The sequence below is a fragment of the Sander lucioperca genome, chromosome 15, assembly GCF_008315115.2.
Source record: "Sander lucioperca isolate FBNREF2018 chromosome 15, SLUC_FBN_1.2, whole genome shotgun sequence".
In the NCBI taxonomy this organism is placed as follows: Eukaryota; Metazoa; Chordata; class Actinopteri; order Perciformes; family Percidae; genus Sander; species Sander lucioperca.
Genome location: NC_050187.1, coordinates 12,809,684 through 12,827,844, shown reverse-complemented (window position 1 = coordinate 12,827,844; position 18,161 = coordinate 12,809,684). Strand labels below are relative to the sequence as shown.

The 18,161-nt window shown below is 41.1% G+C and overlaps 1 protein-coding gene across 5 annotated transcripts in view; it reads left to right on the top strand.

Annotated features, from left to right (window-relative positions):
- The window catches only part of cdh23 (cadherin-related 23), a 196,972-nt gene that overhangs the window by 121,123 nt on the left and 57,688 nt on the right, over positions 1–18,161 (top strand). For all 5 annotated transcript variants that reach the window (XR_004895229.1, XM_035992483.1, XM_035992484.1 and 2 more), the window contains 3 exons: positions 11–169; positions 16,281–16,345; positions 17,366–17,603. Coding sequence is in view for 4 of the 5 variants with exons in the window: in XM_035992483.1 (XP_035848376.1) it covers positions 11–169; positions 16,281–16,345; positions 17,366–17,603 (462 nt within the window). In the remaining variant the exon portion in view is untranslated. The remainder of the gene's footprint in view (positions 1–10; positions 170–16,280; positions 16,346–17,365; positions 17,604–18,161) is intronic.

Genomic DNA, 18,161 nt, shown 5'->3' with positions numbered 1-18,161 from the left:
CTCTCCTCAGCTTTATGCCAATGAGTCAATTTCCGATCATGTGGGTTTTGCTCGTGTCTTTATCGATCTAATCAATGAGAATGACAACCGACCCATCTTCAGCAGACCACTGTACAACATCACCCTTCCTGAAAACACACCCCCTGGTACCTCAATGCTACGTATCCTGGTGAGTATCTTAGGAAACCACTGTACAGTGTGTACTGCGCACAGCTCAGAATGTGAGAAATTACTTTATTACCTATACTATTTATTACTAAAGAGACATTTAACTAGAATCCAAATAGATTTCAAATGCATTACAATAAACCTGACTTGTACTAGTAACTGGTATGGGTCTTTTTGTATTGGGAATAAAGTCTAGGCTTGTTTGTTTGCCCGATGTGACCCAGTACTCTCCTGAGACTACACCATATGAGTTGTGATTCATGGTGACTCAAGCTAGGCTGCCTCAGACAAAAGCACAGACAAAAAGAAATGAAAAACTCACCAACTTGACATGGGTCACTGTTAGCTAATGCTGTGATCCTGTGTGTTTGTGATGCTGAATGACCATGTTGGCAACTAAGGCATCTGTTAGATGTTAAAGACTGAATCTATGGCTCAACTGTGGCTTGGTCTTAAACCCTGTTTCAACATAATTATGCAAATTTGCTGAAAAGCTGAATTAAATATGTACTGGCAACACAATAGTAAGTTCTACTTAGGTAATAAAGGTTGAATTAACTTGTCAAAAGTCCTTAATTCAAGGTAAATACAGCCATTTTACGGGAGTCCAGTAGTGTAATTGCTTGCTCTGTATGTAAGATAATAACTTTAGCAGGATTCAAATGATTACCCTCAAAATGCTGCTTATAACTCAGTTATAAAGTTTCATATTCTACCATTAAACGTATTTGCTAGTTGCATTACAATTCTAGATTCTAGCATTACAGAAATATCAGTTCAAACTGGATTACTATTGTCAGAGGATGTTAAAATGTTGTACAGTTAATATTGAATTCATATAAGAGACGTCGATAATAATGTCAGAAACACCTCCGTTAAAACTAATCCAATTAGTTATTTATTACTCTCTATTGGTCTATATTTTTATACAAAACATATGTCCAGGTGTGTTATTGTACCCTTTGTGTAGTTTCTCACAGTTGAAGTGTCCTTGAGGCCACTCCACCTCATCTCCTCAGAGTACCACCATGCAGCAGAGTTTATGAAGGTAAATATGGTGCAAAAAGGGAGAGCTTGTAGAATACAATGTGAGAACTTGCAGAGCAAAAAATCTGAACTTGTATGTTAAAATTTGCACTTGTAAAAATGTTATTTGCACTTGTAAAAATTTTATTTGCACTTGTAAAAAATATTCACACACATGTGATCTTAATTTGAAGTCATACAAAGAAAAAAAACATGAGTGAAATCTGAACTTGTAAGTTGAAATTTGCACTTGCAGAAAATGTTCACACACCTGTATTCTGAATGTGAAGTTACAGAAAAAATATTCACAAATGTGTAGATTGATATTTACATGAACACAATGACAGCTGCAAACTTATAATGCAACATTTACTCGTATACTTTTTTTTTTTACTCTGGTTCATTTTCCATCACAACCACAACTCAGTGATTACAACCTCTGGAATCTGTCACTGCAACTTCACATATGTGCTCTCTCGCATCACAAAGTGGCGAATCTGCACACCTCGACTTTCACAACACTCTTGACGATACATTTGGTGCAAAACTAATTTGTACCTGTGGACTTAGGCTGTGGAGCTCTGAGCTAACAGAACGGGAAAAGCCTTCTTATATAGAGCTGGTAAGTCCCGCCCCTTCCGTAAAACCCCGCTGGACCTCAAAGTTGAAAAACCGTCAATGCAAGTGAATGGGAGAAAATAATTATTTTCTGGTCCCGTTTGAATTGTGCCATGAATGTGAACATATGTTGTCTGTGAATTTTTTATATAATTTTTCATGTAACGAGTTTGACAGTATATTGCATGATTCTTCGGCTAGCCGTTGTGGAAAAGACAAAACTAGAAAGACTACATGTCGCATATGTGACGTCACCCCATAACGCATTTTCCCTCCATAAATCACGGTGCGATAATCTATGAAGACAGATCGAGATGCCTGTGTGTTTTGTACCCAAATGTCACCATTCAAACAAGCTTTGCTTTTGCTACAGTAACTGCTACTAGCATTTTGCTAACGTGCTAGTTAGCTATTAGACTCACCGAAACATAATAACGCTTTTCTCTTCGACTGGCGTGGACAACGCCGACCATCTCCCCACTTGCGAACTTAAACCCCTCCACATGCCCAGACCTGAAGTGGTTTTCACCACGCTCAATTAGTTTGTCCTCTCCCTGAAAGAATGCGGTGAAGTGCACCAAAGACACAGCCATGTTTAGCGGGATCCATGTGCTAGTGGTGGTGACGTATATAAAACGCGTCGAAAGCAGCGAAGAGCTGTAGTCCACAAAGTGCTCTCACACAAAGTCTAACCGTATCAAAATTCTACCCGCTAAATTGAAGCATTCTTTACACGAAAAATTATATAAAAAATTCACACACAACATATGTTCACATTCATGGCAAAATTCAAACGGGTACAGAAAATAATTATTTTCTCCCATTCACTTGCATTGACGGTTTTTCCACTTTGAGGTCCAGGGCGATTAGCGGAAGGGGCGGGACTTACCAGCTCTATACAGTCTATGGGAAAAGCAGGGTTTCTATCGCCAGATGAGGGACAACTCTGTCCGGCTTATTTATGTAGCATGGAAACTTGGTGGAATAGCATGCTAGCGTTAGCTAACTAGCAGCCAGCCCGCTTCTAAATAAATACCTTTTAATTGTCTAAACATTTTTAACAGTCAAACTAAAACACTGGCGGTGAGCTCCAGGGCCTGCAGCCGCAGACGGACCGTCATCAGTGGGTAACAGGTGCCAAGTTTCGCATCCCTGCCGAGAATTGCATCCACTAGGGAAAATAATGATTTTATAAGGCAAAGTACTGTTTAAAAACTAGGCAATAGTAAATCTCTTTGTCATGTTCATCAATAATGATTAGGATTTTAGAAGGTTTAGAGACATCAATGTTTTATCAGACTCTGTAGTAGCATTTCCTTGCTACCTAGATGCAATTTTCGGCAGCAATGAATTCTGCAGAAATTATTGTTTCTGCCCAAGCGGGTGCAATTCTTAGCAGGGATGCACAACATCAGCAAAGCAAGCTCTGGTCATGGCCGGATGGGCCGCTGCTACCGGATGTGGGGCTCTCCGTGTCCCGCTGGAGCTCCGACTGCAGGTCGAGGTCGGCAGCGAAGCTTTCTGGCAAAAGCAGTGTTGCTACGCTGGTCGATCCCCACTGATGACGGTCCGTCTGCGGCTGCAGGCCGTGGAGCTCACCGCCAGTGTTTTAGTTTGACTGTTAAAAAGTGTTTAGATAATTAAAAGGTATTTATTTAGAAGCGGGCTGGCTGTTAGTTAGCTAGCTAACGCTAGCATGCTATTCCACCAAGTTTCCATGCTACATAAATAAGCCAGACAGAGTTGTCCCTCATCTGGCGATAGAAACCCTGATTTCCACCCTGAGCTCCACAGCCTAAGTCCACAGGTACAAATTAGTTTTGCACCAAATGTATCGTCAAGAGTGTTGTGAAAGTCGAGGTGTGCAGATTCGCCACTTTGTGATGCGAGAGAGCACATATGTGAAGTTGCAGTGACAGATTCCAGAGGTTGTAATCACTGAGTTGTGGTTGTGATGGAAAATGAACCAGAGTAAAAAAAAAAAGTATACGAGTAAATGTTGCATTATAAGTTTGCAGCTGTCATTGTGTCATGTAAATATCAATCTACACATTTGTGAATATTTTTTCTGTAACTTCACATTCAGAATACAGGTGTGTGAACATTTTCTACAAGTGCAAATTTCAATTTACAAGTTCAGATTTTTTTTACAAGCTCTCATGTTTTTTTTCTTTGTATGACTTCAAATTCAGATCACATGTGTGTGAATATTTTTTACAAGTGCAAATTTTATTTTTACAAGTGCAAATAAAATTTTTACAAGTGCAAATTTTAACATACAAGTTCAGATTTTTGTTCTGCAAGTTCTCACATTGTATTCTACAAGCTCTCCCTTTTTGCACCATATTTACCTTCATAAGAGTTCACTCTCAGTCGCTGTCCTGACCAGCAGCCGCTACTTTAAACAGATCGGGGGGAAAAAATCTCCCACCATCTCCCTATAATTCTGCATTATTATTCATTACCAGTCATTCTTGTGACAAAACACCCACAATCCACTAGATACGAGTGCAAAAAGCACAGTGTGAAAATCAATAGTGTTTATAGACTGGGTGCTCATGAAATGGCGATTGCAGGGCAGTCTAATACCTGATAAGTCTGGCTGGTGTTGGCCTTGTCCCAGAGCGTGCAGCCGTCGCGGAATCCTGATTGCTGGCTGTAGAGAGTGAATGGGCTGTAAATAGAATAAGATGTGACGGCTCTCGGTGAGGACTGCACTGGCATGGATGGCAGCACTTGCGTATATATACACTGTTAGATAAGGGTTTCAATATTCTGACTTGTTCACACACACATACACACACACACACAAGTGGCACTCAAGCCCTCTGAGATGCCACTGAAGACAAAACACACATAACGATTAAACAGATGTTTCCCACACTCAGCTAGCGTCTCTGAGGCTGGAAAATAGAAAAAGACAAACACACACCACACACACACACACACACACGTACACATACTGTATATACACAACAATCTCAAGGTCAACACATGGCTACAACCAGACAAAGTCATTGTAGGCCTTTCTGCATTTGTTATCCCATAATATTACCTGTGTGTGTGTGTGTGTGTGTGTGTGTGTGTGTGTGTGTGTGTGTGTGTGTGTGTGTGTGTGTGTGTGTGTAAACAGACTTATTTACTTATGTGGGTCTGTCATAATGTAGTTCATTAGTAATTTAGACAGCATGTTACAACGGTTGTAATCCACTGAAAATAGCGGACGCTGTTTATTTATATGCTGCATTCTGATCAAACAAGCCATGTCCGGCTCACTTGTGTTTGTGTAAATAATGAGGTATTTCTTTTGGAAATGGACATTGCATCCATGTATCGTATGAAATAAGTTATAAACTTAAGCACAGAAAGAAGTTAAATCCATCAAACTGCTGGTTCTCTGCCTCATATCATTGGAGTGAAAGAGATGGGAGTGGAAGTAGAGAAATTTCCCTAATGTAGATGTAATATATTTTGGATTATAAATAGAATTGTAAAACTAGCCTTGATTACATTCAGCCTTGTGCAAGAGCACTTTTCAACCCACTTCTGTGAGTCATCACCAGGTAAAATAATAACTTAATCTGTCCACCACTCCACTGTCGAGGACAAGTCATGCCCCTCGCCAACTGCAGAAAAGCATTTTGAGTTGAAGTGTTAAATGTGACAAAATGAATAGGTCCCTAACAACTGGTTCTTTTATTATACAACTTGTGTTACGTTTGTACTTAACTCATGCTCATTTTATTCTGAACTTTATATAACAGCTCTCTGTAACCATGTCATTTGATTTGCGGGTACCTTTTCATCTTCCTGATGCCCTGTGTGCCTGTCTCACTCAGTCTCTTCCTGCAGTTCAAACTGTCTGCTTGTTTAGGCGCAGTTAACAACTCAAGGCATTACAATGGAACCAGATTGTTCTGCTATGACTAGCCTCTCGGTGCTCTCTGTCAGATGGCTCTGAGGTGCAACAGATGGTGGCAAAATTATGTTTTAGCACCAAAAAGGAAGACAACTCTTTCATTCTTAATCTTTTAAAGTGCTCATATTATGCTTTTTGGCTGTTCCCCTTTCCTTTATTGTGATATATATCTTTTTGTGCACGTTATAGGTTTACAAAGTGAAAAAGCCCAAAGTCCACCCCAAAGGGACTTACCATCTCCAACAGAAAACACTGTTCACAAACTGCTCCAAACAGCTCTATTGTAGTCCAGCCTTTACTTCCGTGACGAACATGCGTCACTTTGTAACACACGTTATAATGCTCGCCTAGCTGCTAGCATGGCACTCCCTCATGCTCTGTAACTGACTAGCTAGCAGTACTTACTGCGCATGTGCGACTCCCAACAAAGATGGAACAGAAGTGAGATGTCTCACTCTGTAGCTAAAACAGAGAGCTCAACACACAGGGTGAAAAGAGGAGCTGCAGCAATGTGAAGTACAACAAATATATGGTGTTTTCTGAAAATTAAACCACATAAACCTATTCTGGTACAACCTCTAAATACAATTATGAACCTGAAAATGAGCATAATATGAGCACTTTAAGGTGGTCAGAGCTCCTCATTATACAGTTACACACACACACACACACACACACACACACACACACACACACACTTCCTAAAGCTTATTTATTAATTGACACTTTAACCTCACGGTTACAACAAGATGCTAATAACTCACTGCGTCCGGGCAAGAAATAGCTAAAGCCCTAGCTAGAGTCGGCAGGAGACTGGCAAGTTGATTTCCCGATCCTGATGAGGGACTCATAGCCACGTGCCATCACCATCTAACGTCAACCACATAAAGCACAACTAATATTTGTAAAATAGCGATTCATCATTAATTTTGCAGAGCTGACGGAGAGGTGACTGGAGAGGTCCGCGCCTTATAGAACTAGAACTTAGACTAGTTTTTCGAGACTTCTAGACTCTAGCTTCATATTGAGCGTACAGAGTGGTATCAATCCTCTCATTTAACTCTAACTAAAGAAAGTAATTAAGTTATATCTCCAAATGTCAAACTATTCATTTAAATAGTCTAAGGTCACCTTTAACTGTCGTGAATTAGCCAAAATATTGTAACACAGACATAGCCCTTTCCCAATTCCAAGTTTGTGCATCCCCGATTACTCTCCTCAATTCCTCTCCTCGTGTCTTAGTGCCGCCTACAGAAGATTGGAGCCAAGGAAGAGCCTCGAGGACAGAGGAGCCGAGGCAACAGGCCTTTAACAAACATGAGACATCTTTGCGTCTGAGCTGTCATTTAAAAGCGACGGCCAACTTGACATAGGTCACTGCAACGGCAATTAAATATGATGTGCAACAGCATCAGCTGTTCATTGTTTTGTCATTCGCTATATTTTATGATCTCAGATCTCACTTCTGTTCCATCTTTGTTGGGAGTCACATGCGCAGTACCCAGGTCACCACTACCAGCCAGTCAGAAGCAGAGTATGAGGGTGTGCCACGCAGCTAGGCGAGCATTATAACGTGTGTTACAAAGTGATGCACGAAGTGAAGGCTGGACTACAATAGAGCTGTTTGGAGCAGTGTTTACTGTTGGAGATGGTAAGTCCCTTTGAGGTGGACTTGGGCTTTTTCACTTTGTAAACCTATAACATGCACAAAAAAGATATGTAACACAATAAAGGAAAGGGAAAAAGCCCAAAAGCATAATATGAGCACATTAACATGCCACGGGTCAAAAGACTTATGCAGAGGATACATCAGTGTATCCTCGATTATAGCTCCTTCGAGGAGCCTCCTTGCTCCTCGATGTGCATTTTAGGAATTGGGACGTCCTTCAACATGGCACGCTGAGAATGATTTCTGGGTTACAAGCCCGATGATCGAGGAGTCAAGGAGATATAAATTTGGGAATTGAGAAAGGCCTTTTATCTTTTAAGATTTTTTAGCAAAATGTTTGGCCATTTAGAACAGTTCTTGTCATTACTGATTACAACAATGATGATGACAATGATGAGACAATATATTCATGGCCTATTTGCTTGTACATTGCTGTTTCAAGAACTTATATACTGATAGTTTGTCTCACAGGGAAGTAGTTATTTTCAGGAGTGTGGTACATTGCTGTTTCCTGAACATGAAAGTGTTTTTGCATTAGTGTATCAACACTATGTGGTGAAGGTGGTTTGTATGTAAAGAGGGTGGGGTCTGGATGATGTTTATATAATACTTTATGCCTATGCTAATTGAAATTATGCATGTTGGTTCCCAGTTGTTTTAAAAAGTGCCAAACAGGCATCCTGATAATGTAATTGAATTGAAATGCTTTGTTTGGGTTAATATTCATAGCTCATCGGATCAGAGCTTATGTACAATGTTAGTTGATGCATTACTCCTGCATCCCTGTGGACACTTATGCTTAACATAGAAGTACACACATACACACAGAAAGGCAGTGGCTGTTTAATATTTATGGTCTGCAGCATTACTTATCATTATAAATATTTATTGTGATTTACTCTTTTGTCTGGCTCCTTTTCTCTCACTCTCTCTATTGGTCTCTTCCTCACCCTGGAGACTTTGGACTCCAGCAGCTGCTCATATCAGTGGAATCACTCCTATTTCCTCTCCTTGGGTCTCAGAGAATTTGCCTTTTTTCATTTCATATTTAATGTATGCCCACAGTTAATGTTGTTTTCCCCATTCTCTGTTTTACCATTAGATTGCTAATGGTTTTCAGGTGTTGCATTGCCTCACTGTGTGGTTCCCTGTCTGTTTCTGCTTAGATTACACTCTAGCTCTTTTTACCCACAAAGCTCTACCTTAGAGAATATGTATATATTTGAAGAGGATATATGCAGGTCTAATATGCATATAGAAGTACAGTTTACCTGCACCTTCCGTTCTTATAGTTGGTCTTGCTTCTATAGAATATGTTGGATGCAACATTCTTCTTAGATAAGTGTCCTTTACCAATGCCATGCTGTGTGTTTTATGGGCTATGTGCAGATGCTGTGTGTTTTAGGGCTAAGGCACAATGAAAAATGCTTCCAGCAGAAGGTTAGAAATTACAGAGTGGAGGGTGTTTCGCCACCACCACTGTTTAGACAGGCCTTTATGGGGTAATAGTCATGACAGTAATTTATAATTCATTGTTGTAATGAAAGGGATGAGGCCCAGCACTGTCCTGCATGTGGTAGCTCACACAGTGTCACTGTTAATAATGGGCAGCTTATCATGGGTGATTGTGACATTGTGAGACAGGGTGTGAATGGGTGTGCAGGGCTGAGGACGGACAGACGGGAGCTGGGAGTAGTGAAAAGTCTGAACTTTCCCAGAGTTTGAGTGTATTGGAGCTCAATATTGGTCTCCATTGGTTCCATTTGTTTAGTTATCTGTTAATCCATTCATCCATTTCATTCAGACAATAATTATTTAAAAAAAAGCACTATACCACTGTGTTGAAACAATTTCAAAATTACACTAAATGGCCAAAAAGTGATACAATTTTACAGATAAAACAACTAATAATGATTTTCTTTAATCTGCAGATTATTTTCATGGGTTAATGGATGAATTGTTTGGTCCATCAAATGTCTGAAATTGGCCATCACTATTTCGTGAAGCCCAAGATGAGGTCTTCAAATGGCTTGTTTTGTCCATAGACTGTATAAAATATGGACGTAGTCTCCGTGCCAGACCTTCCTCCACAGCGCTGCGGAAGAGGGTCTGCCGAGTCCACACAGCATTTCAGGATGGGAGAAAAACGTGCTCTGGTTCATTGGCATTTCTTTAAACCAATCACAATCGTCTTGGGCGGCGCTATGCGCCGTACGGAGCAATGGTGTCTCTGCAAAATAGCCTCGGGAAGGAACTTGTTTTGGTGGAACATGTGTACGTTCAAAAGTTGTTTTAGTTGTGTGGCAGAAAACTCAGATTGGACAGATAGTCTAGCTAGCTGTCTGGATTTACCCTGCACAGATCTGAGGAGCAGTTAACCATAGTCGTCATAAATCCAAGCCCAAGGTAACGGACATCCGGCCTAAATAAGGGACATCCGGCGGAATTTCCGGAGCAATCATGAAAGTGGAACGCCGTGTATATAGACTACCTCTGTGGTAATTCAATACCAGCTGCGACAGCAATGCTCGAGTCTGTTCGGTGCGTTCCGTGCCGCCGTCCGTCCGAGGGGCTGTTGGCCTTCATTTTGGCCGACCTGACATGCTCAGTCGGAGACAGGGCAGTCGGGACTCACCCGGAAATAGCGAGCGGAATGAGCGTTACTAAGCCTCTCAAAATCTGACGAAAATATTTTAAAGTGACCTTTGTCGATCTGAAATGAAGACAGATTCAGCAACTGCATGGCCTATTTCTCGCTTAAAATGTTTTCAGAAACACGTTTCAGTGAACTATTTTAGTACAATATGAGATTGTATTCTGAACAAGCCGCCATGACAGTCTGTCTTGGAATTTCCGGAGAAAACAAACCCACGTGACGCATTCGTCCAATCAGCTGCCGGTTTTCATTTTTTGGGCGACAATACAGATTAGCGCCGCCTGCTGTTATGGAGACGTATTACGTCTCGTCACTTTGGTGTGGCACTCGGGGAGACTGATCAGTCCAACTGCCTTTTCTGCCGAGGGTCGGCCGTCTGGTTGGTGTGTAACTGCCTTAAACCAACAACCGTGCAAGATACTAGTGTCCACTGTCTGTAATTGTGTCAATTCTTGACTTTAGCCCAGCTGACAATAGATACCATGTACATCAACACATGCTTTCTTTGTCCTCTACCTTGTATTCAGTGTGTCTCTGTAGTATGCTCTTCACTCTTTATCATTCGCTACATCCTCCCTGTGCTGTTGCCAATCTCATTGCTTGATCATTGAGGACAGAGAAAGAGAGAGAGGAAGCATCAAGGCCTGTCGGCAAAGTGAAGCTGCCAGCCACAAAGAGCTCTGTATTAAGCCTTTTCATTGGCATCTCAAACTCTATCTCCAGCTTATGCCCATAATACAGTCCTCTTCTGTTTCTCTCTCTCCCCCGTTTTCTTTTCAACCCAGAGGTAACAGATGTTTTTTCCAGTGGTTCACATGTGGTTGCAATCATATATAGTGCAATTATATAGTAGCTGTGTATGCATGCAAACTGTATAATTTATCTTCCAAGCTGTCACAGTATGCTGTGAAGACATCCACTCTACTTTATTAGACTCTTCTATTACAAAAGTATACATTGTTAAAAAGTGTTTAAGTTGTATCTCTCTCGCGCTCTTTCTGTCTCGCTGTTATCTGTTTGGTCAGGAGATAATAGAAACAGGCTGTTTAATCCTGTCGGCAGTCAGCAGTCGCTGTGAGCACCCCCACCTGCTCGTTAATGGTTTAGAGAAATAAAGTAGTCATAATCGTACGCTCGCCATACCCATTACACTAAAGTGTCCGCAGTAAAAACACACACACAGCTCCCATCAACCCCTTCAGGTGCACTAGGTCACAGCTGGGGGACTGGCAGGAGATGCGGTTGGTCCTCGTTTGATCCGAGGAGGTGAGGGATTTTGCATCTCTGCTAAAGAGGTTTGAGTTTTGCGTCATTTCACACAGCTACATCTGTACATTCACGTGCATGTTGGGGAAATTAAGAGAATATATTAATTCAATCATTAGTTTAGTTGAGTGAGTAGCTGTTCAGGACATGTAATCATTAATTGGACACATCTTCGAATAGGCTCATCATGGTGTCAGAGTGTGCTTTTTACAGGCTGTTGCTCTGTTCTTGAGTCTGGCACTGTACTGTGTTGGTCAGAGGCTCTACAGTACATAGTCCTATATAGCAGGTTGTGCACGTAGGAAAAGCTACCAAAAAGTTTATTAAGTTAAATCCATTCCTTGATTGACCTCTTCCTTTTAGTTGTATTGTGACCAGACAATAAACCACTTTATTTGACTTTCCCTTTGTCATACATTTTTTACAACCCAAAAAATGCAAAATGCTCAATTATTTAAATTTTTTTCAAGTATGTCCTTAAACAATACTCCGTGGGCACTGAAACATGTTTTTGTTTGCTTTAATTGTTCCACCAGTTCATACTGCCACTAAAGAGATCCCTGATTCCAATGGAAGAGACTAAATCCACAGTCCCCATTCTGTGTAAAAATGCATTTTAAAGTCCAGCCAAAGCTGCTGTAATATGAGGCTTCAGTAGTTTGAGTTAGACACATCAAGTGGGTATCTTCCAAAGTTAGTGTTTTTAGTGCAAAACTAAAAAGAGAAGAGACCCACTTGATTTGATAAACTCATACTGCTGATATGGTTCCCCATATCTTACATTGAAATCGTGTTAGGAAGGGATCTCTTTGCGGTATGGACAAGAGGAACAGCGACCAATAACTGTATTAATGTGCATACGGGCACAGAGTATTGTTTTAAGACAAGTCTTGAAAAATGTGACCCTATCCTTTAATCTACGACAAAGCTCTTCATTGCTTTTGCTTTTTTATCTGATGATTATCGAGCATGGTTTGAAGAAAATGATTTACTCAAGTGCTGTAAACTGTGATGTGCAGTCTTGATGGGACGTGCATATCTCACTCTGAATTTGCATTTGATTCCCATGGTGCCCTGCGAGTGCAGTGGCAGTCACAAACATCCACACTGCTGATCCACAGGCACCTCATTTTGCTGAGATGATGATGTGCTTAAATATGCTGAAGTATACGGCATGGAATGTGTCATATGATCAAGACGCTGCTTTGTGCATCTCACACACACATACAGAACAATATGCAAAGTCTTTACTTTTAACACTATAAAAGTAAACATTTTCTGTATCCCACTTGTATAGCATTTGTGAAGATAGAGCTATGATCTTGTCATGGAAACAGAAAATGTGAGTAAGTGAGACAGAGGGCCTTTAAAGGAGCCTGCATGAGTGAAACTAACCAAAGCTGAGGTAGATAACCTGACAATGTGTCCTCGTCACTGACTCCCACACAATGATTATCAGAAACTGGAAATCTTCACTGTGCTGGTGGTGTGTCTGTGTGTTATCTATTCTTTGTGATTGTGTTTAGGTGTGCAACACTGACACAGAGTAGGGTGTCTGTGTTTGGACTGGGGGTCATCTCTATTTTGACAGCAGGCTTTGACAGACAGTAATTGGTTTCCTTTTCCATGCCTCTCAAAGCTTCTGCAGAAAAAAAGCAATTTTAGGAGCCAATCAATTCAAATTCCAGCTCACTCACGATAGAGAAGCCTATGCAGCTTTAACCTCCCTCACTGTTCATGAGATAGCTGGGCTGATAATCTGCTCCTGTGCCCACTCCAACCCAACACCAGTTTACACACACACACACACACACACACACACACACACAGGCACACACACTACCCCTGTCTTTCTGTCACCAATGAGGGGAAGCTCTCATTTCCGTCTTTTCTTGAAAGCAATTGAGTGTGATAATAGGAGTTTATACTGTAAATGGCTGGGTTGCATTTATGCCCTGAAGACTGAATAAACCTGGAAACACCGTGCATCTCTGTCCATGTGTGTCCTTTTCACATACACAAACATATGCACCCACATACACACTATACTTTGCATATAAAAACACTCCAATCAACGCACACATACTGTCACACTTGCATTAACAGGCATGCAGACACACAGATGAGTGCACTGGTACTGTTTGCCTGCTGGCTTCGCCTCTCTGAAGGGAAGAAACGCATCATTTAACTAAACTGGTCAACTGAGAACTAATTTCTCTTTTGTAGTTACTGCCTGAGGAGACTAGGGTTTGCAGAGTTTATATTGGCAATCAGCACAGCACTGACTCTTTGTGCAGAAACTCCTTAACAACTTAGTTTGTATTTTGATCAGAATGCTGACTATGAAACCTCAGTGCCCTCCTCCTTAGCAACAGGGAGAATTTCATCACTGCAGTCTGGGCCCAGCATTAATCTACAACATATACTGCCATTGTATCATCTCTGGGCATCTTGATAGTAAGAGAACAGATAATCAACCAACAGAGTTTTGTACCATCTTAGTCAGTGGCAATATGCATCCTCCATACTGTTTTTGTAATTTTTTAGAGGGTCCCTAAATAGAGATGTTTTTATGTTTTTTCTTATTTGGCATGAAAACAATTTATCCCAGTGAACCATCTCAGTACTTTAAATGCTTGTTGTAATTGTCAGTAAGGTTATTAGGCATATAGCCCAGCTTTACTTCCATGTCATGTTTTTCTTCATTAAATTGTACACTCACACTCTCCCTGTGCACCGAACCCCGCCAACTTTTCCATCACCTCCTATTCCCCAACCAAAAAAAGTTTGAGCTACCATGGCGATGGGGAGCAAATGCATAATACCCTGGTGTCAAGGATCCGGGCCCATGGTGTTAAGTTACTGCAAATCCCTGCACAAACCAATCTCTACCATCCATCTGCTGCGGGCCGTCTGCTTCTAAAGTTGAAAGTCTTTGGCAAGCAGTTGGCAAAGTGACCGGGCCATACTGTCATGGTGATTGTTTGGTGGGAGATAGGAAGCAAGTTGGTGAATGATTTGGGGGGGGGGGGCTTTTCTCTCTCTCTGTCTGTGTCTCTCTTTTCCTCTCTGTCTGTTGTCATGGCGAGAGGGGCTCGGCCGCAGAGGCAGCATTAGCTCCCAGGCTGAGCCCGGCTCCTGTCACCGCCTCGATAGCTGTCACGCTAACACCCCCACTGCTATCATTGGAGCACTTATGGGCCTGTCACTCACCTGGGAGAGGGAGCACGGGAGGGAGGCATCGAGGGGGAAGAGTGTGCTTAGGGAGATATGTAGAATAGAGGGGAGACAGTGGAGATGGAGGAGGAGCTGGGGATGCAGGAAGGAAAGCGAGGTAAAGACAGAAAGAAAAAGATAAAGAAGGAGGTGTAGGGATGGGTAAGAATGCCAAAAGAGAGGGGGAGAAGCAGTTGAGTGGCATTAAATGATGAGGTCATTGAGACATCACGGATGAAAACTCAAAGGTTAACATAAGAACCTGACTTGAGTCCCAATCACCTCACATGTAGTTAGCGTCCCGCTTTCTACTCGTTTAGCAAGATGTGCTTCGGTGATCTTGACAACAAAGCGAAGGCCATTTGGACATTATAAAGAATTGATTCGCCATCCAGGACGATGTAGTGGAATCTCTCTGTAAAAGTATAGGCTTGAGCTAAACAGCAGGGTGTAAAAAAAAAAAAGGATAAAAAACACATTGATAGCTGCCTCCGTTGTTCCATCTGTGAGAGGCATCATAGATGGGCACTCACATGCACAGGCGCGCGCACACGTAACCATAAATGCATTCAATTTAAAACAGATATGTCCTAACACATATCCCCATTTACAACCAAAAAAGGGCATTAGTTCACACACATTTTGGCCCATTTACTGGTATATCATCATCATTAAACGCATATGAACACACACACACACACACACACACACACACACACACACACACACTTGCTCACAAATGTTTGAGTATAAGTCACAGCCACATGCAAAAAATCATATACCCTACACAGACACACACACACATGCACACACACACAGTCCTACATAATAAGGTCGGTATCAGGGCATCACTGAATCACAGTGACCAGCATCGTGGTTGACAGAGCAGGCTGCAGACACGTTCGAGTTTGGCCCTTCAACTGACTGCAGAGCCACTGAAGTGAAACTCTATTACAACAGCCTCTCCAGCCACGATCCATCAGCGACGACACAACACCCTGTGTGTACGCATCAGTGCATGTGCGCACATGGGCATGCATGTGTTTATAAAGACAGATGGGCGTTTCATAAAGTACAAGATTCCTGAAAGTGTTGCTCTTTATGTTGGATTTATGACTCCATTTGTATCTGCAAGACATATGACAGCAGTTGCGGGCGGTGGTGGGTCATGTGGGTGAGATATCAGTTCTTTCATCAGATTTAATCCAATCAACACCTCTGAGTCAAGCATGGCTTGCATGTTTTATCAAAAAGTCATACTGTCATAGACAGCTCAGCTAGAGTGAGAAATATCATATAATCATGTATCATGTTATTAAAGCTCTGGGTAACCTCACACATACACACAGGTACAAATGTATGCTGAAGAATAATTTATGTTACATTAACATGAAATGGGTAGCATTCTATTATTCTACTTTCACCGTAAGGAAAACCAAATCACAATTCAATTTAACTGACAGCACTTTGTACTTGTGGTAACTAACAGTGTGCCATGAACTTCCCACCCTTCAGTTTTCACAATAAAATTTGAAGGCAGACATATAATTTACCTTAACAAAACTTGATTAAGAGTTTAGAATTATTTTTATTGCATGTACACGTGGAAAAAAAAACAATGCAGATAAGAAAAAGAAACAAAACGGATGGTCGCACAATAGAAGCTAAATGTTGTGTAAAACTATACAAGGAAGTAAGTATGATTATAAAAGTAAACGGTTTTCCCTGTCTTTTCTGTCCAGGCTACAGACGGAGATGTAGGCACATTTGGGATTGTGCGTTACTACTTCAGTGACGAGCCAGACCAGTAAGGCGCAAGACACACACACACACACACACACACACACACACACACACACTCAAACAGTCCACACAATCACATTCATTTTTCATTTATTCAGCCACTTGTGAGTGATTGTATAGCACTGTTTCTGCCTCACAGCTGAGCCAGAGGCAGCTGATCTACAATGATGTCTGGCGCTTTCCTTTAAGCCTGCTCTCTTTAGGCTGTAAATTTACAGAATCAAACAGAAAAACACACATTCACATTATTTATTCATTCATTATCTCCAGTATCAAAAGAACACAATCAGTGTGGCTTCCTACTAATTTAGTTTCTCTTTTGCTCTCACTGAGCATCATTTTTGTGTATTTTTGTTCTGTTTATTTTGTCATTTGTTGCATTTGTTTAGCAGAGTTATTTTCTAAGCCAGTCTATTCAATCAATTCAATCAATTTTTGTCACATAAAATCGTACGAGGTGCAATTACAGTCAAATGTAATCCCATCAGCTCCTGCAAACAGTGTTGTATGCGGAAAAACATTGAGATTGAGAACCTTTTTTTGTTCTAACAAGATGTCTTTCTTGTTATAACAAACACGTTCATGCTACATTTAATTATTTTTAAAACATACAAACCTGTTGTTGCTGTTTTAAACAAGGTGCTTTTCTCATAAGAATAAATTAAGTGAAACTATATTTATCTTAAGTTAAAAAGGATAACACAATTTTGATATGATGTATTGTGTATAATGTGCCTTATACTAAAGCTCTACAAAACCATTAACTATTCAGTACATCTCATTACCAGCTAAAAAAGACAAACAAAACAATTGAAATAAATACAGATGTGTGAGCTCTCACACACATTTTTCAATGCCTCAGTGTCTTTGATTTCCGTTTTTTGTTTTTATAATGTGAAACAATAATGTTTTTATGATGTACTTATGTTGTTCAGCATTGGAAATACATCTTTCAAAATTAAACAAGTTAGTATAATGTTAATAGTTAGTATCTAGTTAATTTCCTGGCGTTTGTCTCTTGCAGGTTTTCATTGGACGAGGAGACGGGCTGGGTCATTCTGCGAGCCAGCCTAGACTATGAGTTGATGCAGCGCTTCACACTGACCGTGCTGGCGAGGGACGGCGGCGGGGAGGAGACAACGGGGAGGATCCGCGTCAGCGTGTTGGATGTCAACGACAACATGCCGCAGTTCCAGAAGGAGGCGTACGTGGGCTCACTAAGAGAGAACGAACAGGCGGTCCAGCCAGTGGCACGAGTCAGGGTGAGACGTGTTTAAAGGCCCTGAAAACCCACACAGGTGTTTTTAGTTAACCTGGCTGATTAGACCTCTTCCCATGACAGTGTGGGTGTGTATGGATGGATTGATTGACATCTGCCTAAGCCTCCTGTTAGCTTTGTTGCACCTGAAAGGGCAGGAAAAATGACGGCTTTATTATTCTTATTAGTAGATAAAATGTGTAACCTAATAATTTCCATAATTTCCATTTTAATTAGCCAGAATAACTGAAATCACATGTGTGGGTGTTCAGAGGCTTTAAACGTGCACATATGGAGCACGTAACTGGCCTGTTTATGCCTATATGAACATGTGACCATCACTGATTTTAAATATTACGCTAAACCAAAATCCACACATATCATAATAGCAGTGTGGTGTTGCTTAGCAACAATTGTTTGGCTGCAACAATTGTTTGCTTGCTTTCTTTCTGTGTTACTACAATCATGCAGTTATGTGTTTGTGTGCACTGTATCCAAGAAGAACAGGTCAGCCTGGTGTGTTGGCCATCAGTCACTGCCACACAAAAGGCAGAGGTACACA